The 27,999-nt window shown below is 42.5% G+C and overlaps 1 protein-coding gene across 4 annotated transcripts; it reads right to left on the reverse strand.

Annotated features, from left to right (window-relative positions):
• On the reverse strand, positions 1 to 27,957 carry ACER2 (alkaline ceramidase 2). 4 transcript variants are annotated; one of them, XM_065861384.2, is made up of 7 exons: positions 27,212 to 27,825; positions 16,458 to 16,562; positions 14,574 to 14,688; positions 13,530 to 13,671; positions 10,873 to 11,010; positions 3,815 to 3,952; positions 1 to 3,247 (listed from the first exon to the last, which is right to left on the reverse strand). In XM_065861384.2, exons 1-7 carry the CDS (start codon positions 27,317 to 27,319, stop codon positions 3,061 to 3,063), a joined length of 933 nt encoding a protein of 310 aa, XP_065717456.1. In that variant the 5' UTR covers positions 27,320 to 27,825; the 3' UTR covers positions 1 to 3,060. The 4 variants fall into 4 exon arrangements, with proteins under 4 accessions (XP_065717456.1, XP_071658694.1, XP_065717457.1 ...); XM_071802593.1 differs by lacking the exons at positions 16,458 to 16,562; positions 27,212 to 27,825 and adding an exon at positions 27,834 to 27,957; XM_065861385.2 differs by lacking the exon at positions 16,458 to 16,562 and having other exon boundaries at positions 27,212 to 27,822.
• Between the last annotated feature and the right edge of the window lie 42 nt (positions 27,958 to 27,999).

Here is a 27,999-nt window from a genome sequence, read left to right on the forward strand (position 1 = left end):
TTTATTCCAAATGCAATTTAATGTTACAAAGTATTACATGCTTTCCACAAAAATTCAGTATACAAACTTAAACGGAGATGGAAAAAACCCCCAAACCACTCCATACATAATATTTATTTGGTTTTAGTGACCATGAATTGAGCAAGGGTTTGCCATCACTGAGAGCTAAATATCCTTTCTTAACCTGAAGTTTAACATTCAATGAATGATGGATATCACACACCAATACACAGAATCTATATTATGCCCAAGACATTAAAGGCATCCCACTAATTAAACTAAAATACTAATTGAACATAAGACTAGGAACCCACTCACTTCCGGCCAGCAAGGGAAGAAAGCATCCTGGGGTTTTGAAACCTGAGGGTGCAAATAAATCACTTTATATTCCAACATAATACGACTACTTGTGCACATGTCTATTCATCCGCATGATCAGGGTAGTGCAAAACCTCTCTGTATGCCAGTCACATACTTCTTTGGGTACTAATGTTATCGTGAACTGGAGCCTTAGTTCAAAGTGCAATCTGTAAAGCTGTGAATCTGGTAAAAATTGCATTTTTTTTTCTTTTTGTAATAAATTTAGCTTTTGTCGGAACATAGAAGTTAATATTAGTTTAATGTAAAGTGCAGTAGCTACAGCTAAAAGTGGTGGGCTGCTGTTATGGTGGAATACTCCAAAACAGTTCTGTATTGGAACTTTGAATATCAGATAGTGATCTTTGTTCACAGAATCTCCTGTGAAAAGTACAAAGGCTAAGGGTAAGTTAATAAAAGTCCAGGAGATGGTTCTTGGCCTGTACCTGCATTCAGTCACCTCTGCAGTAGCCGAATGTACTGCTGCTAATTTTTAAATTATAAAATAACTTATTTGTGAGCAGTCAGACTCTGCGGAGTAGAACATGGTAGTTGACAGCAGGTTGATTAGAGTCCTTTGTGTCAGAGAGGTCGCTTTCAAACAAAATATTAAGTAGGAAGGCTCCAGTCATTTTGAATAGTACATTTTGTCTGCAGTTACTGATTTCCCAAGCAATACTGAAAATAACTTATTCACCATAACATAATAATTTACCACACAATATAAGAAATCATACTCAAACTAGAGCTATGTCAGGCATTAGCAACCTTAGCTGGGTTCCAGCCAGCAAGCCTATCTGTATAAGCATCTAATCATATGACTTTTAATACCTGAGAAGTGTTTAAAACTGAACATTTCATAATTAGGGAGGGAGGAAGGAAAAGGAAAAAGCATCTGTGATTCAAAGAGTAACAGACACTACTGTATGAATTTTTACAAACACGCTTCATATAAAAATTTCATCACTGTGTGTCCAAAAAATACAGTTCTCTCAGACAAATATACTAGCAAGTGGTATAAATCTTCATTGTTCCAGTGGACAGATTTTGCTGCTTTTATGATGTCAGTCAATGTGACCATAGCTACTTACCTGCTTTGCAGTTCTCAAGACACTCATATCTCCCACTAACAACTTCCCTTTAAGTGTAACAGCATACACCTTAGCTCTTGTTTTCTAAGCATAAATTTGAATACAAAAGTTATCTGAAAGGTTTTACAATACTTGAATGTTAGTTCACCCCAAAGTTTTTGTTAAAAGCCACTTTGTATGAACGATACTGTAGAGAGTACATTTTTACATTGATAAAAAGCAAGTGCAACACGAGACTTCTTAGTAAAGCACAGGAAAAATGGTATTTCCTTGTCTAATATTCCAAATGGAAACATCGCATAATAATAAAAGTGTACATCCAAAGCCTCAACCCACTTACACTCTGATACTAGGTGGAATGTAAGCAGAACCTATTTTTCTTCAGGACTGCAGCTATTGATAACATTTGAAAAACATGCCAGCACTTTGCATCATTTTTTTAAACAGATCTAGCATAAATTGCTTGGAAGAACCATAGCCATTTTTGAACCTCAACCCCAAAGTACAACCTTAAAACTAAATGGATCTAGACATCCCTTATCTTCACATAACAAGCTGGAAAATTTGAATCTACTATTCCTTCCTAAGAATGGAAGACTTGATGTCGCATTTCATTGCTCACTGAAATTTAAGTCTTGGTTTTTAAGTGGTTGTCTACTTTTTCCTTAAGTATACCTAGCAGAGCACTGGACTTTTGTTCACATGACTTCGCAATGCATTGGTGAGAAGTTAACTCTCAAATCAGATGTACAGCTAGGCACCCAAGAGTTTTTACAGTTTACTCAAACTGTCAATCCACGCTGACCTGAGCTCCTAGTGAAGTTAATGTTCACACTTCTGTGTGAGCTTCAAGGCCAAATTCAAGACCAAACATGTTTGCAGAGGTAGAGAGGGATTTCTGTAACATTTCGGTAAGATGGAAATATGCAGCATAAAATTGTCCACAGGTCAGTGGAAACACAGAAAAAGCCAAAACCCTTGAGCTCCTATTTATTTCTAGGGACTGAATCTTCTGTCAGTTCTTCACCGCTTAACTGCACTGAACCAGTTATCCAGTTGCAAACACTTTGCACTGGTCTCCTGTTGTACTTGGGGAAACAACCAGGTACTCAGTGATCCAATGTGGCGCACAGCCGGCCTGGGAGGAGCATATCCTTCGAGCACACTTGTGGCCATGTGCACCCACACCAGAAACCAGAGCTGAGAAGAACACACGATGGCATCTTGGACTGGCTTCCTTCGCAAAAGCCTTAAGCCAGAAGTTACAAAAGAAATTAATCAAGCATCAGAGGTGACCTACTGCAGAAACGTCACGTCTTGACTCTCGTATTTGGAAAGAGCTTTTATCAAGAGAAATGCTACATTGAAAACACAGTGCAAAACAGAGTCAATCAGAGAAGTTGGTGGTTACTTTAGTGTTCAAGAGCCTCCACCTTCCTGCTTCCTCTCTCCCAACCAGAGAGAGGAAAGAACACACTTGTCTCCTCTTTCTATGACACCTGAAGTGCTGCACATCATAGGAAGAAGAAAAAATACAACTCATTTATTATTATTTAAATAACTTCTGTGCTTGAATGTATGTTGAAACTCCATCCCCATTCCACGGTCAACTTCATGTGACCTTCACAGGTGATTTCTTGTGCGCGCAGAGGAGGGTGACGTAAGGAACCCCAATGAAAGCCCATCTTTCACTGGGCCAGAACTTTATGACAGGGCCCTGCTCAGGGATCTCGGAGGCCGCATCGAAGTAAGCAAAGCAGACACAGCCCAGGTACGCCGCAAGGCAAATCAAAATGTGCCTGAGAATAGACACCCACAGCCCATCCCCCCAAAAAAGAGAAAAAAATTAGTACATGACTCAGTAAAGCAATCAAATATATCACTATGCTTTTACATCAGTCTGTCCTTTACCTTCTTACACTGAGTCTAAATTGGCTGCAGCTTTTTGGTGTCTCTGCACCTGACAGGTTTGTGTAGAAATACTGAGATATGGCACCTTGAATAAGAGATCACAATTTGCTGGGTGGTAAAAGAGAAAAGGTGTCAAAGCCCTTCAAGGCTCACTCAGTTCATCCTCAGTTGTTAGCAGTGGAAGTTTAAGCTTTCACAGTCACTGCTTCAGTTCAGCAGTGCTGTGAAATTTTTAGTATCCAGAAGGGCAAGGTAACCAGCTGCAATTAATCAACTTAGTTTCTGAAGAACGTGATCAGGCCAAAGAGACTCCTAAATCTACCACTTTGAATAGTGTAAGACTTGCTCTGGTCTTATAGTCTTACCAGTAATTCTACAAAACACTAAACAGAAATAGCCACCAAGCAGTGCAGAAGGGTAATGTGGTGAGGATGTATCATATACACTACACTTACCACACACAGTGCAAATAGGGGAAGTTAAATGATGACCAGATCTCACAAAACACTTTGTCACTGATCCAGCAGAAAAGTGCTAGCATCCACCAAAGACCTGAAAAGAGACCCAGTTTGTACACACGCAGATTTTCACACCTGAGGAGAAAAACACAAATAAGTTGTTATTAAACAAAATAAAGTTTGCTTTGTAATGGCAGGTTGATGCTTTTTGGCAGTACGGATTTTAGAACAGGATTCATAGTGCCAGGCACACATCTTTAAAATGGCTCTGCCATAAATGTGTTTAACAGAGGAACCTTACTGACACTAAATATGCCTTTGATGCAACAGTGGTGAGGTGGAAAACAAACCTTTTAGTCATAGCTGTGTTTTGGGTATTGTTTTAAATACCAATGTGCAAATGGTGGGCAAACACCAAAGCATTCCCATATGTATGGAGGGGTACCTAGGACAACTAGTGATTAGTTACACATGCTGTCTGGTAACAACCAGCCATGTAGCAAGTGCTCAGATTTGTTCATATTTGTTACTATATAAAGACTAGTAAAAAAAAATAGATGAGCTTTTAAAAAAATTTAGTTTATTTTTCCCCCTACAACTTAGTATTGTACAATGGAACAGTTTCAGAGAATTTCTAAGGTAGGAGCCTCTACCCAGATGGCCCAAATAAGCATGTTTTAGTACATGGCACAGGAATCCACATTTGAGACAGAATTCCCTGTGCTGACTAAGCTGCAGTTCTTTCTGCAGTTCTTTCCCTCCACAAGAAGCCTATCTTGTTCATACAGAGGTACACCAGAGAGAAAGAGAGCACAAAGTATTTGCTCTCATTACATGCAGTGTAGTCTGCAGATGACCACTGCTCAATATAACAGCAGATACCAGGATACTTGCATGGCATTACCTACGTTGCAGGTTTCCTCAAAAGCTCACAATTTCCCTGTATGATGCTTTGTACTTTTTCACATCTTGAAAAGAACGGTGCAGGTTTGCTCAGAAGAGTGAAATTAGGAAAAAGGTGGCATCAATATAAACTTTAGGTCCCCAAATGCTATTAAAGTCAAGAATTTGCAGCCTACCTACACTTGCTATTTTGGGGTTAGGCCTCTTGGTGTCAGCAGATGCAGCTCTGCTGTTACTGATATCTAGAAAGCAATGCTAGACCAGGGTTGACCAGCCCTGTGTGACCAAGGGAAGGCACAGCTTAGTTCCCCTGCCTCATGCAAGAGCAAGGCTATGATTTGGGATTTCCTCCCCTACCTTTTTTTGTCTTATTGTTGTTGTTAAACTCTTGGTGAATTTCCCAGCAATCTGAGAACCACTCAGTCCTCTCGGACAATTCTTGCTTCAAGAAACCCAAAGCACAGCCAAAGCTACTGATCAGATGACAGAACAATGTTTAAAGTGATTTGTTTGAGCTACATCTAAAGAGTAAACCAATAAGCCACATCTCTAGCAAGTATAAGAAGGAATACTCAGCATCTATCAAGCTTACAGGCCCCAGTCTTTTCCTTCTGCATCCTAGAAGGAAAACAAGCCAACAGCAAGTGCCTCACAATTCCTTCCTTCCCAAGGTCTTCAAGAGAGGGTCCTCTAATCTACACTCATCTTCTGTCTTACATCTCTGCCAAAAGGTTGTCAGGAATGTCTCCATGTCTCTTCTCTCCAGCAGAACATCAGCCAACCCTTCCCTCTGCTCCAGTCCAACCACCCCAGTAGACTTGACACTGAATCACCAGTTGTCTTCCACACAGTTCTTGAGCTCATTCACTGTATCTGGAAGGTGAGCAATGCCTGGAAAAAGTGTCCTTTAAAGGAAGTCTTTGCTTTGTGACACTCAGAAGCAAACAAAATGTATATCCCTTGAGGAGGGAGCTACAATGGGTAAACACTTCTTTACTGTGTGCACTGTAGTAGTATTTATGGTCTGTGATCTTCTTTATACATGACTGCCCTGGACAACTGATTAACAAAGTGCAGTACAGACCAAAAAACTATTTGGTCCTTCCGTCTTCCAAACAAAATACTTGTCAGCCTGAAACCTGTTGTTCTCATTTGATAGATTTATAGAGTTCTAATTTACCAACATTTATCACTAACCGTCTCCATGGCCACACACAGCCTACAAGCCACAGGCTACCCTGCACTCACTGTCAGGGAAGCAGTAATGCCAGGTCTGTCCCCAAGCTTTAATTTGTCACTACACCCTTTGGCATATGAGATGATCTCCAGCTACTTAGTTGCAGAAGGAGACGGGCAGAGAATGACTCCTGCCTCTCTGTGGTGGGAAAGCAGAACTGCCACTGCTACCAGAGGTTTGCTGAGGGACCCTAGCTAAGCATGCAGAAAAACTAGAAACATACTACAAAGTGTTCAAGGCCGGGCTGGATGGGGCTTTGAGCAACCTAGTCTAGTGGAAGGTGTTGCAACTGCCTTGCCATTGGCAGGGACGAGATGATCTTTAAGGTCCCTTCCAGCCCCATTCTGTAATTCTATGATACACAGAGTGCTCTGTCCAGGAACACTTTTTCAAAAGCATTACAGGAGTAGCAGTATACCTGGCTGTGGTGCATCGCAAGCTAAATAATTGGTATAGTGTTCACTGTAGGATATTTTTTCACTCTTGAAATGCTGTTTCAGTTGACATTTTAACAGGCATTTGAGATTAAGAAACTCCTGAGGCTGAGCAGAAGGCACCTTTATAGCTACTGGATTAGTGACAGAAAAGCTACCAACTGCCTAATCTTGTTGACAGATAATTTTCTCCGGTGTCCTTACCACAAGTTGGTTTTAGGATCTAGCATTTCTTTTTTTAAAAAAAAACCTACCTTTAATGTCCAAAAAAGTGCTTCAACTACTGGCTGAACCGTAATATCCTCCACAAGAAAGATATCACAATAGTTATCTTCATAAGAAAAACACTGCCATGACTGCCATAAAAATTAATACTCCACAGAGCATATAAACCAAAATGGCTTTTTTTCTGAGGCCTGAATCCTCCAAGCCATTTCACAAACCACCAAGACACAGTCAGAAGAGACCAGGTTTGCCCAAGATGGCTTCAAGATTGTCAGTGCTGTATATTGTAAAAAAGGTTTCTCTGAAACAGTGTCTTTAGTTTTAAAAAGGCTATAAGGAACACAAAGAAAAGAAAGGTTAAGGAGATTTCTGAGTTGCCTATCAAGTTCCAGTGTGCAGCTACAAGAAGTAGCTTGTTCTTATAAGACGAAGTACATCCAAGATCATCAAATACATCCAAGGTACTTAGGGACATGGGTTAGGGTTAGGTTAATAGTTGGACTCAATGATCTAGAGGGTCTTTTCCAATCAAAATGATTATATGATTATATGATTTGGCACAGTTTTATCAGCAAAACTGTACTGGTAAATCCTCCTCATTTGACAGGATCCATGGTTCTACCAAACAGCTAGAGAGCATAAAAGAAGAGGGAATATTGTTACTGGTCAAAAAACACTGCTCTACTAAGCATATCAGGCTTAATTCTCTCCTGCTAATGCTAAGGCAGATTACCAGTCTTCAGTGAGACGCCCAACTATTTGTAAGAGCAAGCTGCTAAACCATGTACCTAAGCGGATACATACATGGATGAATTCTGCATGTTTGACTGCTGTGATGGGTACTCGTGCAATCTGAGAGAGCAAAGGGTGGATGTATTGAGAACACAGAGGCTTTCCTGGACCTGTCTGAAGGACATAAACAAAAATATGCAACTGCATCCTATTCAAGATAAGAGGCCTGGCCTCAAACATCCAGTTCCTTTAGTCAGTGACCACGCCTGTCAATATCCTACTAGTCTGAATACCAAGAGGGGAGGACAATTAACTTGCATGTTCAAAGAGTTTAAGGCTGCAAAGGAAAACTGAAAGCTTACTTGTTAAAACTCTCCCAACGAAAGATCAGCCATAGAAATGGTACAAATTATACTGACAGGTTTGTTCAGTATCAACATCAGGTACCGTAATTTATTTTTATAAACTTAAGACTAGATGCTGCAGTGTGTACTGCAAATGACTACTCTAAGGCAGAAACAAGCACAACGAGGAGAGCAGAGTCTCCTGACACGTGCCATATGCCTATGTTTTCTGTGATCACTCATCATGTAGTCTTCAGTTCCTGCAGCAACCATGCTTTGGATGGGCTGAGGACATGCTTGCTGAAGACAGGGGACTGCAGCCTGCCACTGCTTTTACAACGATGAGATGTAATGCAAATACCACCTAGATGCTGGCAAGACACCACAAACACAGCCTATTTCTTCTATTTTTCAAAAGACACAGACACCGACTATTCAAACTACCACCGAAATGGAACCTGTCAGCTGCAGGTCTAAAAGAGCTGTTCATGCTGCTGTGCTGTGACACACCTGACCCTCCTCCAGTCTGAAAGCAACTGGACACCACAAAGCTTACATTTCCATTTGCACCTTTTGCCTGTATCATGCATGGTGTTCTTGGTTTTAACACAAACAGCAGTCATTTAAATACAAGAATTTCTGCAAACACTGGTGCGTCCATGCCATCTGCCATCCGAGGGACTGGGGTGGTACACAGTTCCAGCAGCTTTATCTTCCAATGCCATGGCACCCCCGACAAAACATACCAGCTTTTCTCCAAACCAGTGCAAGCTGCTGAATGTTAATTAACTGCTTCATTCATTTTGACATATATATCCCCTATACCCTAAGGAATATTTTAAACTTGTAACTAGCTTAACCTCTCAGTCAAGGGAATAAGGGAACTGCGGGCAACCCGCAGCAATGAAGCATGGCTCCCGCAGAGCCAGATTTCTAGTAGGAGAATCAAATATGAAAGGACAGACCTGAAGATAGGGTAAACCTTCACTGCTCAAGGCTCAGAAGTCACCTGAGCAACAATATTTTATCATCTGCTATCATCTGTCTGCACATGGAGATTGTTACACGCCTGATGACGACTCCCAAATCATACAAATTTCATTACGTTACAATCTCGACGGTTATTTGGCTTGGAGCAGCAAACCAAAGGATTTATGAAGGGATTTGTTTGGACAGAAATGAGAGTTTTCCAGTTTGTCTTTCAAGGACAAGTATTCATTTAACTACCTCTTTTGATCATCTACCAATCACAATACTTCCTAGTATACACCCTACACTGCCAGCTTCTCATTTAACAAGATAATAATCTTTTGTGACAATATTATATCCTCATCAAGGACAAACAAGAGACAGACAATTCTCATTTGAAAAAACAGTGGTTCTGATTAACCAGAGTCCTGTACAAGATTGACACCAGCCTAGAACAGGAACAACAACAGGGAGTTTTGGTCTAACACATTACAAACTTCAGCATGAAACAGAAGAACCTACTTTGGAGGCTCTTCTCCTTGCTTCCCCAAATATTTGTTTTACATATAAATTTCAGGTACAGACTGCCAAGACTTGGATATGTAGGCTCCTACTGACTGCAGTAGTAGAGAATGGGAGAATTGTAGGCATTTAAAATAATGCTTAGATTATTTTTTTTCCTGCAAAAAGGGATGACTCCTCTCCTCAGGGCTTACACGAATATATCTCATTTAAATCTCCTAGGGATCAGTGTAGCTTAAAACAAAACCTTTAATTATTTGCCTTTTACACTTAGGAATTAATAAAAAATATCACTGTTTTTACATCATCCCAACGCACAATTAAGAGTACCATATGTCACTTTAGGTCACCTTTTTAATCACCAGTTCAAAATAAGGTTTATCTGTGTCCTTAATTCTCTCTCTAAAAACAGATAGGGAAACTCCACGCATTTTAGTAAGATACGAACTTTCAAAAGGAGTTTCAAAAAGCAAATATCTTCAGGTATACCAATTCCTAGATTTGACACAACAGTATTAAGAGCCACTAACTATTTGTTAAGTTTCTCAGGAGCTTGTGCCCAGAAAACTGATAGGTAAAGAGTTCACATAAATCATTCAGTGCCACAACCAGATCTCCATTTGTCCTGTCAGTAGTTCCTTGGTGCTTTCATAAATGAGATACCTCCACCAACATTCAACTACTGACTGTATTGTCTACAACTAACCTGTGTGCTGTTTCCTGAGTTTCTTTCACCACAGAAATAAATACTCCTCACAGCAGGATATCTGATGAGAAAAGACTCATGAATACTTTTACAAAACTGTTAACAGAGGCTTCCACTGTATGGAGAAGCAGTGGCACAACAGGTTAAGGTAGCAAACATGAGAATCTCTCTGTTCTGACAGCAGCCATCAGAATGCAGACATTTGGTCCTACTCTTGTTTATTTTGATGGACATTTACATATGCAATATGTAAGAGCCAACATAAGTCATCAAATCCTTCTCAGACACTGGAGAAAAGAGAGAAATGACAAATTTGTATGCTTATCCTTGTCTGGTCCTTTTTGTAGTGAGTGAAGAGATGCAAAAAACAAAAAAGTCTCTGGATAGCTGCTGGTATTGCAGGCATGGTAGGAACTCTTCAAACTGTTAAGATTAGGTTCTTCTCTATTTTCATTCTGGTTTTACAGTATCTAAGGCCTCCGCGATAACTATATAGCTATCCTCTACAATCTAGCGATTAACCTTATCTTTGTGAGTCTGTCTACTATGTCATGCATGTCAAGACAAAGACTCACAGCCCAACTTTGAGAGCTGGAATAGTTCCACACATGGCTGGGTCTTGCTCCATGCTCCCTCTAGTACCCAGACTCTGATCAGGCAATCACCTCACCCCTGTACAGCACAAACACTGTCAGTAGAGTGAAACCCTTGCCCTGATTCCACAATAAACAAACAAACCTGAGTTAGATCAGGTTGCTGCAAGAGATATGTTGCAAGAAGGCTGACAATATCTGACCTAGTATAACATCCCAGGAAAAAAAAAGAATTCTTGCCAAAAATGTCTGAAGTGGCAGAGCAAGTTTATACCAGATCCACGCTTGCATGTGGGGGAAGCATTTCTGATCTGCTCTTACAAGCGTATCATCATACTGTGGTCTAAGAATCTCAGGAGGCAACCCTGCATTTAGCAGAAATGTACTCACCTCTTCAATTCAGCAATGAGTAAAGCTGTGCAGGGAACACCCAGAGTCATTAGCGAGATGTTGTTGATGGCAGGCTTAATGAAGGCAAGGCAGGTAGTAACTCCAGACAGGACACCCACAGCAGCTTTAAACCGGCTCCTGAATGAGTTTTTGGGCAAGAAAAACTGCTTTTAATTCAAAACTTTTAATTACTAAACCCAGAAATCTTAAAATTATTTTAATAATGTAACAAAATTTAGGTTTCCCTATGTGTGTTCAGGAGGTGCAATGACAATGTGCATAAAATGGATGTGGATCTTGCACAGATTTGCATGTGCATGCAAAGTTTATCATATACACAAATCTTTGCTTGACTGTGGTCTTCTGAAGCAGCCACGTGTATGTATACAGAGGCGTGCACACAACCACTAAGCATGGGTTTCAAAATCGAAAGGCCACACTCCCACACTCCGATCTTCCTCTTCCCACAATAAATCAGAAACAAGTTCGCCTCTGAACACAGCACTGTGCTTCCTCAGAGTTGTGTCATGATTCTTCAAGAATTTAACATGGATTTTTAGGATATTTTGTTACTGTTAATGCCCCAGTTTCTGCAGTCATGTTACAGTCTGCTTTATTTTCCTTTACCTCTTAAAAATACTGAAAACTACAAAGTAAGAAAATTTCTTCTAACCAAATTGAATGGTAGGGGAAGGATTCCCTCACTTTTTAAAGATTACAGCTTGGTATATTCTTAGCGTAAAGGATATCACAATTGCACACTATTCAGACAGCCTGACAGCTTTTATATTAAATATATGTTAACTGTTATTTAAACTTCAAGTTTAGACTTCAAATAACTCATTTCCAGTCTGTGGCAGGACTGTGGCAGACAGAAGATCAACACGCCCTCAACTTTACAAAACTAGTTGCTGTCCAAGGATGACTCTCCTATCCCTAATCCTATGTGTAAAGTAGGGTCTCAATATACTTTTGCAGCATCATTCCCTGGCCACAAGTGTCATCACTTTCACCTTCACCTTGCTCAGTCCATCTGCCTTTTGCTTTAAAGGTTTTCTCTCTGTTGGAAGGCAACAAGTTACTTAAGTAAGAAGTTCTGATCTGATGTGAGTGCCTTAATGACCAAAGACACCACAAATTGGTTATGGGAGATAATAACATTTGCTGCACTGAAATATCTGGAGTGTTGAAAAAGTGAAGAACACAGTAGTGAGCACAGGATAGATACAGTATTAGAGGATTAGCTAGGCAAAGAAAAAAAGAAACTGAAATTAAAAATCAAACCTGTTCTGGGTTAGGGTTTGTTGCCCTGTTTGTCTTTTTTTCTGTATACTTCAGAAAGGAATCAAGACCTTAACACATAACTGCATTGACAGATTCTCAGAAGTGTTCTGAGAAATTTAGGATACCGGACATCCTTCACCTCATCTCGGTATTTCTACAAATTAGTTCAACAGAAACAGGATTTCAGCCTATTCCTTTTAGAAGGGACACAGTTTAACTTTGTGGCCCATACTATGAACCTACCCAGCACACTATCAGAAAACAGTGACAGACAACACAGTCCTCTTAGGCTTTTGAGGAACAATTTACATGCAATCAGAGAAATGCTACAAGACTACGAACTCTTCTTCACTTGACTTAAATATGTCTAACAGTCACGTTATTGATCAAAACACCCCAGTACAACCTGTTTGCTTGCTAAGTTGATGGTGTCCTGTAATAGCACTGTGTTGCAATATGCAGAAGTACTAAATTCACACCAACATGACAAAGTCATTAGGCTGCACAGACTGTACGCAGTAATTCAAGATACACTTTTCTTGGTGCAAACTGTTTTGATGGATGGTCAATCTAGGCACAAACCTTCTCTTCCCTCACCCTCACAGCAACTTCTTATCAGGCATATGTCAGGGAATAAAAAGCACCAAAAAGCCACAGATAATAGCAATATAAGAAGGTAAGAGACAACAGCCTTCACAATTTTCAGAGAGAAAAACATTGGTGCTGCAATTCAAGCTCCTCCACTACCTCAATTTCTTTACTGTTTAAAAAAGCAATATGTACAAGGATTACAGCACATTTTTTTATAGGGAAAAGAAACCATAACTTTTTAAATGGGCTACAATGCACTTTTTTAGTCCTGCAAGAAAAAGACAAAAATTGTTTTACAACTACAATACATTTCTAAACAAATTTAGCCTTTGAATACTTAAACACCATCCTTAATCACTGGCTCAGATATTCAGATGAAAATTCAGCCAACTGTCATAGGTCCACTTGTACGTACACTTTAGGATATACAAAAAGAAGAGGGAAAGAGGGTTACTCTAACTTTACGTCAGCCACAACTTACATAAACTACTCAGATAAAGGTCTCCCTAGAATCAACAAGAATAGGTACCTCCAGAGGCAAGTCACCTCATCTCAGGATCTCAAGTGACAAGTGCATAAACCCTACATCAGTAAGGGCAGACTCAGGGATTCTGAACAAAACAGGCTGAGACAAAAACAATGGGAAGAGAATGGAGTGAGCAAATACAGTGGAAGCAGTGGTAAGGCTGGATGATCACTCAGTGCCATTATGTGTAGGTTTAGGTGTTAGCATAAGATGTTTCGAGAAACATGAGAGTGCACATGTATGATTGTATAATTACCTGTCATTCCGAAAAACTCTGGGCAGGTATCTCCTGGGGAACCACATGGCAAGAGCACACATCAGGACCCAGAGAATAGCCAGTTCATCCAGCATCTGGCCCAGGAAACTAAGGGTAGCATGAAAGTAAACAGATCCAATTCCTGGAAGAATTAATTAAAACACAATATGAATAGTTGCAGCACTTTACAGACCGAAACACATGGCTCATGTTCAGAACCCCATAGCAAATGGTGGATACCATTTGGTCTAGAAAAGCTTAAAAAAAAAAAAAAAAAAAAACTGGACAAAACCCAGCAACTTTTCTAAGAAGGCAATCCAATTAATCAGCACCTCATTAATTATGAAGCAAACATTTTACAAAAGAAGCAGCTAAAGATGCCAGCTCCTACTAGAAAAGTAAATGTATGTGAAAGAACATCAGGTGATAAAGTTAAATGCAAAGCCAATTAAGAAATAAGAGCCAAATGCTGCTTCTGAATTTTCTCAATAGCACAAGAAAGGGTAAGACAAAGATTAAAAGCAGCAACTGATGACTAGTCCATAATACAGGTTTACAGGTGAAAAGTGTCACACTGCCCAGGGGCTCTGATTATTCCTTTGAAAGTTCCCAGTGCCTCCAGGAATGAAAAAGCTTAAGAATATCACATCTGCAAAATGGCTAAGCCTATGGGCCTTCTCACTACATGCAAAACTTGTTATCCCCTTCAGTTGTGCTGGGCACTTTCAGCTCCCCTTTAAGGAACAACAGAGGAAGGAGGGTCAGCACTGCTGAAGAGTAAGCCCAGACATAAACAAAAGAAGTGATGCGAAGGAAAAACAGGAAAGGAACAGAACTAAGGCCAAAGTTTCCACCAACCTCAAATTGCAAAAGGCATTTTCCTTTCAGAAACAATGTCTGCCTCAGCTTCAACCACGTACAAGCAAACTCCTACAGTGAGGTCAGGACTGCTTTGTTTTGAAAAACAATCAAGTGTAAGCAGGAAAAACTGATTTCCTCTCTCAGTTCATACATGTGCAGTCAAACAAAGACGAACCAACTTACCAACCACAACTAGCAGAGTCCATATTAAATATATTCCACTGTTGAAGCAGGTTGCATATTGACGGAACAAGCACATACATATGGGTGGTAAAACAAAAAACAAGACGTTGCTTATCTAGGGGAAAAAAAAAAAACAAAAACAGTATCACAAAGGCAGAAAATAAACAAATCTTAAATATTCATAGGCTGCCTAAAGCATATATAAAAACATTGTGTCATCCAGCAAAGCCCCAGCTCAAGAAATTATGGCCCCAGTTTCTGCCAAAGCTGAGCTGTTTTTGCAAAGCATCAACTTGTTTTGTTTAACATCATTAAACTAGTAACAGCACAAAAACTTCAAGCAACATAAGATGTGGCTAGTCACATCTTCAAATTACTTTTTTAGTCTACTCCCAGAGGAATTGTGTTGAGAGTCTACAAATGCTCAAGCCTATTGAGATTCAGGAAGCCTGCAAGAGCAAGCAAATGAGGAACAGGACAACCCAGCAACTGACCTGTCCCCTCAATGGCTGTCAAGCCTAGCATGGAAAAAGCACTAGAAGTACTGGCTCTAGATAGGGCTAGTCAAGCTTGGTGGAAGTCAAGTGACTGAGCAATATCTGTTTTCTCAGAGGTCTGAAATACAAAGCTAAGCCAAAAGAATTACAACCCTTGCTGTGCAGAGTAAAGAGAACCTGGAGCTGTAAATCCTTTTACACTTCATTTTTCCTCTCAGTTCTCCATTACAGAAAAAACTAATATGACTGAAAACTAGTTACAGGAAGGTGAAAAGGCTGATAATTCAGACCACTGATAGCTTTTTAAAATTTAATATATAAGAGCTGAACAAAGACATATTTTCTCTTGCTTACCAACAATCCAAAGTATGACTCTTGAGTTATAGGCTGAAAACACTACTCAGCAATTAGCAGGAGCTGTCACTGTAGTGATCACTTGGTTCTCCCCAGAAGGAGCTGCCAGTTCTGAGGGCCAGCTGTGGCACTGTAACTGAACAGTTATGGGAGAACTCTACTGCCCCTTCACAATGCGACAGTTGAGCTCCCCAGCCTCACCTTCGTCATGTCATCCTGCCTAGCCCAAGCACAAGAGAAAATCATATCCAGAAACATTCCCCTAAAGCGGACATAGAAAACAACTCTAGGACAAGAGTACTCCTTGAGGACAGATCCCCTCTTCAGAGAGACTCAACAAACTTTTATTGACATTAAGGAAAAGCCAGTGGAGAAAGGATTCAAGAATGACATACAAAGAGGGCATCTGTTTCTTCAGCTACTGTTATTCGCTACTCAACAGACTCAGAACAGAGCTTGCAATGATTAAAATGGACATATCTCATTTAACATTTGAAAGGCATAACAAAACATACTCCTAGGCTGGCCTTCAAAACTATAATTACAGAAGTAGTTTCTCTACTTCATGCATGACATGCCTCATGCATAAGGTATGTCCTCAAAGACAAGCTGCCTTTCCTTCCAAAGTCCTGGCTTTTAGATTTCACTAAAACAGTTCAAAAAAAGCCATCACTTGCGCAGTTTAGAGTTGCAAATGTTATGCAAATCTCTGCCAACAGCATGATGGTAACAGCACACAGCCCAAGTAAATACATGCTAAAGCAGAGGGCTTCTTGCAGGCAGGCCACAACATGGACTAGTCATGCCAGGCAAAGGTGCCAGAGAGATATCTCCTGCTGGATTGCCCCTTCTGAACCAAGGGTTGAAGGGTTCAATAGCCAATTAGCAGCTCCTACAGTGTGTTTTGCCACGTAAGAAGCTGCCCTCATAAACCAGATATGAAAAAGCTGTGGGGGGCACCCACTAAACTTTGCCATGGACCAAGCACCTCTTCAGTAAATACAGAAAGACTCTTCTTACTGCAATGCTTTACCCCATCAAGGTGGTGAATTTCGCCTTTGTCATTCACAAATTGAGATGGCAGGAGGCTGACAACAGGGGCACCTGGCAATGTCAGAGTGCAGGATACTGCACAATCCTAGAGAGGCAAGGTAAAGACCGAAGAGTTATTTATAAAGTAATACCCTGTTTTAGCAGATTTTAAGACGCACATCAACTTGCTTAATCCATCTAAAACAACCTACACATTCAACCAAACAGGCTCACTCAAGCACCTTCTTTTCACAAAACAAACAAAAAACAAACCACAAGCTCCGTGCAGCAGAGACTGGTAGCAACGTTAGGAACACAGACATGGACCAGGATCCTGATGCATGATGTGCTGATCCAAGCACAGAGCAGGAGGACTCCCCTCGCCCTAAAATGAGTAGGAACCATACACAGTGCCTGGTATAGCAGGGATGACGGAATATGAACAAGACCTTTGGGGACCTGGGAGTGCTCTACACATTTTAGGCTGTTAGCCACACTTAGGCCAAAGAAAGGCGTCAAGGGATAAAAATAGATGGTTATAAACAAAGTGGTGTGGAAGAAAACCTTTCCATCTCTAGAACTGAGAAGTGAAGAAAATCAGAACAGGTAATCACAGTCTATGAAAATATGGCCAGGAAGTCCTTATTCTGCCTAGGAACATGATGGCAAAGGAAATACACCTACTTACCATACCTGTAGCAATGCAGGTTTATACTAGTGATTAGACAACAAAGGAGCAGCTTGCCTTACGGCAGTGCTCTTCTGGTACTGAACTCCTGTTCATGCTAAAGTCCTGCCTGCAAATGCAAGGAAACCTTTGTAGGTTGGAGCTTGGCAATGACTTGTACTCTCTGCAATGGCCATCAGGAGGATTTCCTAATATCATAAAAGTTGAAGTAATTTTAGTACTGAAATTCTTTTCCACTAAGTGAACCAAAAAAAAAGTGATAATAATGTATCTCTTTCTTGCAATAGCTTAGTTCTGTTTCTCATATTCCACAAATAATATTTTCCACAAGTTATATTCAAATCAGGACTCTGGAACATTTTCTCAAAGCTCTCTTAGTTTCAAGTTCAGTGTCAATGAGATCAAAACTAGAACTGACTTGCTGGTTATCACTCTCTGATATCAGCCTGGCTCCCTATGAGGACCACACCTCCAGGTATACCACAACTATTAGCAACACCTTTTCCAAGCAAGTGAGGCACTTACCCTTTTGGCTCTGGTTTCAGAAAGCATGTTGCATATGCAATTTTTTACATAATACACAATTAGTCTGCATGGTTTGATAACGTACAATTCAAATGCTGATACAATTAAGATTAGTGCAAAAATTAATATCAGGAGTACAGACAACTTCCTTTGGGATCTGCAAAAGGCAACAATTAGAAGTTACAGCTCTGGAAAAAGGGTAATCAGCCCATCAATAGTAGTCCATCCTCTGGCTTCACACAATTCTGGACCTTTAGTTTTAACTTCCAACTAGTTAACTGCATGAAAGGAATGTTGGACATGGGCCACAGAGGGAACACCAGAGGCTTGTTCAGATCATGACCACATAACTTCAACCACATCTGGCCACAGTCATGACACAGGATGTTTCCTGCAGTCCTATCAAAGCTCAACTATTCTTTACTACCTGCTATGTCTCCCAGAGAGCAGTTGTAGCATCCAGCCACCACTGCAACACTTACTGCACTACCTCTTTGTGAGGAGAAAGCAAAAATGGACTAAGTAGCATTCGGGTTGTTCAGAGGGTTTGTACCTTCTGTATACCGATCCATGAGCATGCCACTCACATACATTAAGAGACTTCTGTAGTAAAAAAGATGATGTAGAAAGAGTACAAGAATTCTCTCACACTCTTAAGACTAAGCGATAGCTTTTAAAAACTTTTATCTCCATGATGCTAGGGCACAAGAGGAATAAAAACAATGGAAATTCTCTCTTTAAGTGGAAATCTGACAAATACATGTTATGTGCACAACTGAATGTGACATACTGAACTGCAAAGTACTGACTTTACTAGCAACAGAAAAGTTACTGTATTTATGTGTTTAAAACACAAACAACAGCTTTTTTTTTTGTAAATACCTCTGCACAGGGTATGTTCCTTTGATCATGTGGAGGCATTTGTTTATGTTCTGTGTGGAGAGTCTCTGGCTGTGTGCTGTGAACAAGCCAGGGCTTGATGCGGCTGTGCTACACGAAAGGATTTCCCTGAGACACCAGAGACAAAAGGAAAGTGAACAGAGGCCGCTCTGCTCTCGACCCAGGCTGCAGGAGGGGCGTTGCCGCTGCGCATGAACAGTCTGTGAACAGTGCCCTGCAGCCAATCACCATAGTGGGGGGGGATGAGTGACTGTGAGTGTAACCAATTGTAGCCTGCACTTGCCGCATGGCCTTTTGGTAGAGAGTATATAAGGCTTGGAAAAACGTGGTCTCGGGGACATTGATATTCAGTGTTGTTTAAGAGTTCATTAAAGAGTACGGATGGTAAATTCACATTGAATTAGACTCCTTACTCTCGCCCGGCCCGCCCGTTCGATCAAAGAGCTTATGCCGGCGTCTGGATTCGTCGAATTTGCTACCGCCACATTTGGTAGCAGAGGATGGTTCGTTAGCAGAGCATAACGCTTCGGATCTACATATGGTAGCAGAAAGATGGATCGTTAGCAAAGCATAATCGCTCCGGATCGAAATTACTGCGGTGAGCAGCGTTCATAAAAACGGAGCCAAGCCGGGGTGTGGGATAGTGTGCTTAGTCCGGTATCAAAAGACGGGCACCAGTCGAGCTGGCCACTCGCATCCTACGTTAAGACCGCGCTGATAAGATAATGGATATTGAAACAGCCGCGGCACTGCTGACGACTATTCTCTCTAAGAGAGGTATTGAATCGTCACAGGAAAAGCTAATCACATTGATTTTTTTAGCTCAGAAGTGGGGACACTTTGGGGAAGTTCCACTTTTGTTTTCCCCAACGGAATGGAGATCAGTGGGGGACACTATGTGGGACAAAACTATCAGAGGGGAAGAAGAGAAAGAAATTAAAGCTGTGAGAGAATTGTGGAAAACCGTATTAGAATCATTAGAAGTTATGAAATCGGAACAACGTGCCGCCTTAAGAGCCGCGGAGGCGCTTGTCCAAGAACAAACCTGGACTGATAAAACTTGTCGTCCAAAAGAAAAGAGGGGCCTGTGGGCTACTCTGTGGGGTCTGCCTGCCGTTCGGGGTGGTCGCGGGGTCCCGGCTCAGCCAATACTTTCACAATCCGATCTGCAACGCGGATTAGAAACCGCGCGGTTCGTAAACAAAGAACCGGAAGTTTCCCCCTCCGAGTCTCTGGGGCAATGCGCCAAGAAGGCGGAAGTGCAACTAGTCGACTGTCCGGATGTGGGAGGCCCTGAGTGCCGCCCTCCTCCTACCGCTCCGCCTCTGCCCTGCCCCGAGCCGGACGCCCCCCCTGCCTCCGAGAAAAGCGTGGAGGCCGGGCCGGCGCCGTCGCCGGGGCCGGGGCCGCCTCAAACTTTGCCTCCGCAAGCACCCGCGGAAGTTTTTTGTGAGCCTCCTCCTACATCATTGGGCTCACCCCAAGCAGTAGAGCAGTTACTGCAAGTCATTACCAACAAGCTTGAACAACTTAACTTAAGAGTGTCAAATGTAGAGAAAAATAAGGAACAAATTGAGTTTCAAAAACCAGCTTGCCTTTCACAAACAATGCCATCAAAGGTGCCTATAGACTCTACTGACCAGCCGCAGCCCCGACGTGGCAGATGGTCAGGGGTCATCAAAGATGCCATCCTAGAAGGTGATTGGACTCCAGCAAAATTAGCCCTACCGGTAATTCAAAATATGAACACTCAGACAGCGGTATGGGAACCACACGATTGGAAAATTTTGCAGCAAGCAAAACAAACAATCACCAACTATGGTATACCTTCAGCAGCTACCGGACACAAAGAACATCTCCGAACCTGTATCACAATCAGCGACCAACCGTGAACCAGGCTTCTTTCACCTCAACAAGCCAAGCACCGCAGGAAGCCTCGGAGTTGATGTGGAGACAGCAGTAGATATAACATTGACCAATACTGCAATTCATAGAATACCAACTAATGCTAAAGGACCTTTATTTCGACAAGATAGTCTCATTGGAGGCCTATTGATTGGCCGTTCTTCTGCTAGTATCAAAGGTCTTATAGTAATACCAGGTATAATTGATGCAGATTTCACAGGAACTGTTCAAATCCTGGCCTACACTCTGCATCCGCCAATTTTTATTCCTTCTGGGAGTAGAATAGCTCAGGTAGTAGCACTGGAAAACTGCCTACCAATGCTTCCAGGAGTTCCTCCAGCATCCTCAACAGAAAGGCATGATAAAGGATTTGGATCGACAGGTCCTGCAGTTTGCTTCACCTCATCAATGACTCAGCGTCCCATGTTACGTGTGCAACTATTTCAGTCTGATTCTACTGTTGTTGTAGAGGTAAATGCAATGCTTGATACTGGAGCTGATGTCTCCATCATTAGTCAATTCAAATGGCCACGAAATTGGAAACTTCAAAAATCAATCTCTTCCACTGTAGCTGGAGTAGGGGGTCAAACTACTCCAAATATAAGTGTTGATCCCATTTCGATTAGTTTCCCTGAAGGTCAATGTGTTACCCTTAGGGTGTATGTAATGGAATTGCCAAGCAGCCTTGAGGCGCTTATTGGCCGTGACGTCTTGGGGCAACTTGGTGCTGTGTTAACTACTTCGCCTTTTCCTTAGTGGTCACTGGAAAGCAGTTTCCCAACCCTCCATTGACCTGGTTAACAGATAGCCCAGTTTGGGTTGACCAGTGGCCATTAACAGAAGAGCGACTGCAAAAGGCACGTGAATTAGTAGAAGAGCAATTAGTTGCAGGCCATATCAAGCCTTCTACTAGTCCATGGAATACCCCGATTTTTGTAATACCAAAAAAGAGTGGAAAGTGGCGATTATTACATGACTTGCGAAAGGTAAATGATCAAATGCAAGCCATGGGTGCTTTGCAGCCTGGATTACCATCACCTGTAATGTTACCAGAAAATTGGCATATTCTAATTATAGATTTAAAGGATTGTTTCTTTACCATTCCTTTACATGAGCAAGATACACAGCGTTTTGCATTTACACTGCCTTCAGTAAACAAAGCGGAACCAGCTAAAAGGTATGAGTGGGTAGTGCTACCGCAAGGTATGAAAAATTCTCCTACATTGTGCCAAATGTATGTTGCATGGGCACTTCAACCTATTCGTGCATCATGGAAACAAACAATTATTTATCATTATATGGATGATATTCTGTTCTGTCAACAAGCTGAGTTCACAGAAAGTTCCATAGTCCAAATTACAATCAAACTCAAAGAAAAGGGGTTGGTTATAGCTCCAGAGAAAGTTCAAAAGTCTGCACCTTGGAAATACCTTGGTTGGTCCATTTGTGATGCACAGATTCGTCCACAAAAAATTGAATTACATACTGATTTACAAACATTAAATGATGTCCAAAAATTGTTAGGGGACATACAATGGATTAGAAATTGCGTAGGCATTACTAACAATGATATAGCACCTCTTACTTCACTTCTAAAAGGAGGTGATCCAGCTAAGAAAATAAGCTTAGAGTCCGTGCATCTCAAATGTCTTTCTGATATTACACAAAAAGTACAGACAAATTGGTCTAGCCGAAGACTTTCTGATCGACCAATTTCCCTCCTTATTAGCAATCTAGAACATCCGTGTGCAATCATCTGCCAGTGGCAAAACAAAAACGGGGAATTCCCCATAGATGTTGCTACAGATTCTTCCTTTTGTGCCACTGTCAGATTGAAAACAGAAAATGATTTGCGATTATTAGAGTGGATTTTTCTCAGTGTCCAACCAAAATTCAGTATTCAAACGAGACCAGAAGCAATTGGAGAATTGATTCGAAAAGGAAGATCTCGAATATTAGAAATTAGCGGTCAGGAACCAGATGACATCAGTATTCCGATAAATGGAGCCGATTTAGAATGGTGGCTGAGACATTCGATGCCTATACAGAATGCATTATTAGGATTTATAGGCAAGGTACATTCACGACAACCAAAAGGTAAACTATGGCAATTCCTTAGAACAAATCAGTGGTTAGAGAGAAGCAAAGTAAAAGCAAAACCTGTTGAAGGCCTTACAGTATATACAGATGCAGGAAAACGAAGACACCAGGCAGCATGTGTCTGGCAAGAGAATAGTCAATGGAAACAGCATTTAATTGAAGGTTCAAAAGAGGATTCATTGCAGACTTTAGAGCTCACGGCAGTAATATGGGCCTTAAATAATTGGCTGAAATCTGCTTTAAATGTTGTCACAGATTCTTTGTATGTAGCAGGTGTAATACCCAGAATGGAAAATGCCCTGTTAAGACAATCGAATAATCCTCGATTAGGAAAATTGTTTGTACAATTGAGAGCTATTTTAAATCAAAGAAAAGAACCCTGTTGTGTGATTCACATCCGCAGTCATCAATGGAATCTTGGTCTAGGTGAAGGAAATCGCAGATAGTTTAGTAAGTTCAGTACAGCACATGCCTCCAACAGATAAATTCCAACAAGCGAGACAAAGTCATGAGAGCTTTCATCAGAATGCCAGAGGTCTCCAAAGACAATTCGATTTAACTTTAAATGAAGCAAGAAGTATTGTACAGGCATGTCCTCAGTGTGGAAGCCAGATGTTAGGTATAGGAATCGGTGTCAATCCTCGAGGTTTAAAAGCCTTAGAAGTATGGCAAATGGATGTGACACATGTGCCAGAATTTGGAAGACTTAAATATGTGCATGTCACAATTGATACTTTTTCAAAAATGATATGGGCTACTGCTTTACCAGGAGAAAAAGCACTACATGTATGTAAACATCGCACAGCTTGTTTTGCTGTAATGGGTGTCCCAGAAAAGATTAAGACAGACAATGGCCCTGCCTATGTTAGCCAGAAAGTTAGAACTTTTCTGATGAAATGGGGAGTGAAACATGTTACAGGTATACCTCATTCCCCAACAGGCCAAGGAATCATTGAGAGAGCACATCAAATGATTAAAGGGTATTTGAGCAAACAGAAGCAGGAAGAGTCAGATTGTCAACAGCGTTTAGCAAAGGTGTTGTTTACCTTGAATTATTTATGTCTAACTGGAGATCATGAGGAGCCTCCTGTGATCATTCATCATTATCAGATCAGACTAGGAAGGAAAAACACTTTACCAGAATTCATGGTGAGATATCGTGATCCCACCACTGGATTGTGGAAGGGACCAGTACCTGTTATTTTTAATGGTAGAGGGTATATGTGTCTCTCCACAGATCAAGGTCCATTGTGGGTTCCAAGCCGAGCAGTAAAGCCGGAGTTGAAACAAACTCAACCAAGTCAACTCCCTGCAGCAGAACCCTCGGAGGTCACAGAGTGAGGTGTAACCTTTGCATTGATTTAGCTGTGACATGTATGCGTACTATAGTTATATAAGTAGATCTTTAAACACCACTACCTCTTGAGTAAGTTTATCAACACCCAGCACATCGTTTGTTATAAGTTGAGTATCTTTAAACCAAAGTTCTTGGAATTTGTTTAATCAATCCATTGTGATATTTAAACGGCAATGGAATACCTCAGGTTTATTGCAAAGTGCATTGTTTACGTTGATTGTTGTTGTTATTTATATGTTATGTATAAGTTGTTTTTTATCACATATCAAAAAAGGATTAGAACACACAGCTAATCAATCCTGGCTTGTCCAAAAAGAAAAAAAAAAAAGGAGGAATTGTGGAGAGTCTCTGGCTGTGTGCTGTGAACAAGCCAGGGCTTGATGCGGCTGTGCTACACGAAAGGATTTCCCTGAGACACCAGAGACAAAAGGAAAGTGAACAGAGGCCGCTCTGCTCTCGACCCAGGCTGCAGGAGGGGCGTTGCCGCTGCGCATGAACAGTCTGTGAACAGTGCCCTGCAGCCAATCACCATAGTGGGGGGGGATGAGTGACTGTGAGTGTAACCAATTGTAGCCTGCACTTGCCGCATGGCCTTTTGGTAGAGAGTATATAAGGCTTGGAAAAACGTGGTCTCGGGGACATTGATATTCAGTGTTGTTTAAGAGTTCATTAAAGAGTACGGATGGTAAATTCACATTGAATTAGACTCCTTACTCTCGCCCGGCCCGCCCGTTCGATCAAAGAGCTTATGCCGGCGTCTGGATTCGTCGAATTTGCTACCGCCACAGTTCTGGAGTAGGGTTATATTGTATCAGGACACATCACTTTATTCAATTCAGAAAACAAACACAAAGAAAAAGCTAGTTTTCCTATAACTATTCTTTCAGTTTGAGTTATAAACTATTTTGAGGCCTCTTTGCTGAAAGAGTGTAAGACCTGAACACAAAATCACATTAGTCCAACTCAAGCATGTTTTAAAAAATGAGGCTGATCAATTTGTACAAAACTTCTGAACAGATATTCTCATACTGCTTTAATCCTGTTGAGCACTTTGGTTTGCCTTTCCACTAAATCAAATCAAATTAAATTTATGCATAACAGATGAAGATTGAGTCCCACCAGAATAAATGAAACATTTTTTTAAAAATACATTTCAGATAAGCTGTTCCAGTTTTATGCTTACATGAATCTTGCGTGAGACCTCAACTACAACTGTGACCTCAGTCATGACAGTTTAAAATGCAGATTAGTGAGGTTTCAACCTGCAGCTTAAAGAACCAGATGACAGATTCAGGTCTGCTGAAGAGTCCTTTCTGAAATCTCAAGAAGGTTTGAGTCAGTTACAACTGAGCCATTTTAGAAGGAATAAAATTTAGACTCCACTTAAGGTCCCTGTTAGAGTAGGGTCAAAATTTCCCAACTGTCCTGTGAGCACCTGGCTCTTTGGGGACACAGTTTCAAAACCCCATCAATTCACTGCAAGTCACCGTCTTAATTTTCAGAAGTTACTAACAGAGAAGTCAAACCCAGCGACTTGTTACCACTGAAAAGAGGCTAAACACGACTACCCTCAATGCAGCCTCTTTTTTTTTGTGGTTTTTGGTGTACAGTTCACTGATTTGTACACAGCTGCCACAATACAGTGGGATTTGGGGCAAACTTTTTGCTGTGTCTCTGTTAATATGTCTGGAACCTCAGTTATTCACCTGGACATACCAGCAGCCCCTAGCATTTCGTAAGCTTCTATACCACTGCTAATCAGCTCAGTACAGTCAGAAGGATACCCATCCCCCTGAGTAGTTGGCTCCAAAACACACTTGCTGTCTTCAATAAACTTGTTTATCCTGACCTTTTCCTCCCTTTGTTTTTGGTTCTTGCATAGTGACATCAGACACAAAGAAAGCAGACAGTTTCCCCCACACACCCTTAAAGTTCTCCAGTGGCACAGACCAGCCACCACCCAGACAACTTTGGCAGCAAACTACAAGAAAATACAAGAGGTTAGCAATGTACTGTGTGCACCATGGAATTATGTTTTCTGTATGTGCAGCACCTCCTATGATACACACTCCAGCAGTGAAGCCAGACATCTACTTCTTTCTTCCACTGGATTTTACCAGTCCTTGAAAGGGAAGGACAGCTCAGACAAGGTTGGAAGTTGTGAGGAAAAAACCCTACAAGACCATTTTGAAGTACTAAAGAAGCAAAGTAGAAACCCCAGCTCCTCATTTGTGCATACACCACCCGCTATAGAACAGAAAATAGACATGGCATTTGAAGGGTTTGCTTCTGGACACGTGTTTTTCATGGAAAGACAAACTACCAGAAAGCTCCATGCATTATCTCACTCTGGCAGATAGAGTTGTCACTGCAATTATTTACATAAACAGGATTTAAGGAGCATTTCTGCCCTCCCAAGACGCGTGGTACAGGGCAGTCTGGCTCTGTTGTTGCAGCTATGTTTCCACAAGCTCTCTCCAGCTGCTGAGAGGTATTGGGATGGCATAAGAGGGTTCAGGGATGGACTATGACTTATTGGAAAGAAGCAATAATTACATTAGCCCTCTTCCCTCTCCTTCCTTTCTTCGGCTATTTATTTAATCAGACAACTTTTCTTCTCCCAAAAAAAGCACATTTCTGACTTGATCCTGCAACCCCAAGACACATTGTTCTTCAAACGTTTGCCCTCTTGGAGTCAAATCTACCTGGATGAAAGTCATTTTTGCCTCCAAACACTAAGTTGTTGGGGTTTTGTTGTTGTTGTTTGTTTGTTTGTTTTTTCCCGTTTTTTTGTTGACCCATCACCGCCTTGCACACTGTCAAGCTGCTGCCACCTGTTCCCCTCGGGTACCGGACGCAGGCGACCCAGCACCACAAGTCCTGCACTGGGGGGCACCGCAAGGCTCGGCGCGGATGATGAGGGGGCTGCTGCACGCTATTCACCGAACGGCGTGTCCTGAGCCCTCTCCAAACCTCACGATTCTACACCCACAACGCCAAACTGCTCACTTTAATTTTCGGTGTACCAGGCGCTGGAGAACGAAGCCGGCAGCGACAGAAGCGCATTTTATCATGCCATGAAAACCCGGTATAGACGGGCCCGGCAGGCAGCGAGAGTCCCCGAGGCTGCACCGGGACCCCAGCCCCCCACCGGCCGCTCGCCCACCCGCCGCTCCGCAAGCGGGGCAGCACCGATCGCGGCCGTGGCTGATCCCCCCGTCCGGACAGCGCCCAAGCGGCCGCCGCTCCTGCACCGCCGGGCAGCCCCGCCGCCACGCACCGTATTGTAGAACTCAGCGATGGCGGGCACGATGGTGTAGTTGTCCTCGCACCAGTCCACCTCCGAGCTGCCGGCCCGCAGCTGGTCCCACCACAGGAGCGCTCCCATGGCGGCCGCCCGGCCACCGCTCCGGCCCGACCCCGGGGCGCCCGTCCCGTCCTCCGCCACCCGCCCCCTGCTTGCGTCAGAGGCGGGGCTGGCCGGCCTCCCCGCTGCCCGGGCAGCCCCTCGCCTGGCAAGGCCCGGCGGGGCCCGCCCCTCTGCCCGGGCAGCAAATGGCGGTGGCCGCGTTTCCGCACGGCCAGACCGTCTGGCCGGAAGAAGCGCGCAAGCCGAGCGGACTGAAGCGGTTCTTCCCCCTTGCCAGGGCAGCTTTGAGGAGCCAGCCTGCCCTGACAGGTGGCCTGTCCGCCCTCCCTCCTTCCAACGTCTTAACGATATTTGCCCAAAGTTTGATGGAAGCAAGTGGCAGCTTCCGGCATCCTCATGCCTGGCTGGCGGCACGGGAGGGGGCTGCCGCCATCGCGTCTGTGCTCCGACGGTGTCTGCGTGCCGGCCGTGTCTGTCTGTGCGCCGGCTGTGCGCACAGTTGGAGGCGCCGCCCGGCCACGCTGGCTCGTACCGGCACGAGAAGCGCTCGGGGCGCCCGCGCCTCCGGCACCTCGCGCACACGAACTCTTTTCTGCGGGCACAGCACAGAGCGGTCCAGGTGTGTACCCCGCCGCGCGGGAACCGCCACCCGGCGAAGCCTCCGCCGCCAGCAGGCAGCGACGGCTGCTCCTGCCACG

The sequence above is a fragment of the Patagioenas fasciata genome, chromosome Z (assembly GCF_037038585.1).
Source record: "Patagioenas fasciata isolate bPatFas1 chromosome Z, bPatFas1.hap1, whole genome shotgun sequence".
NCBI lineage: Eukaryota > Metazoa > Chordata > Aves > Columbiformes > Columbidae > Patagioenas > Patagioenas fasciata.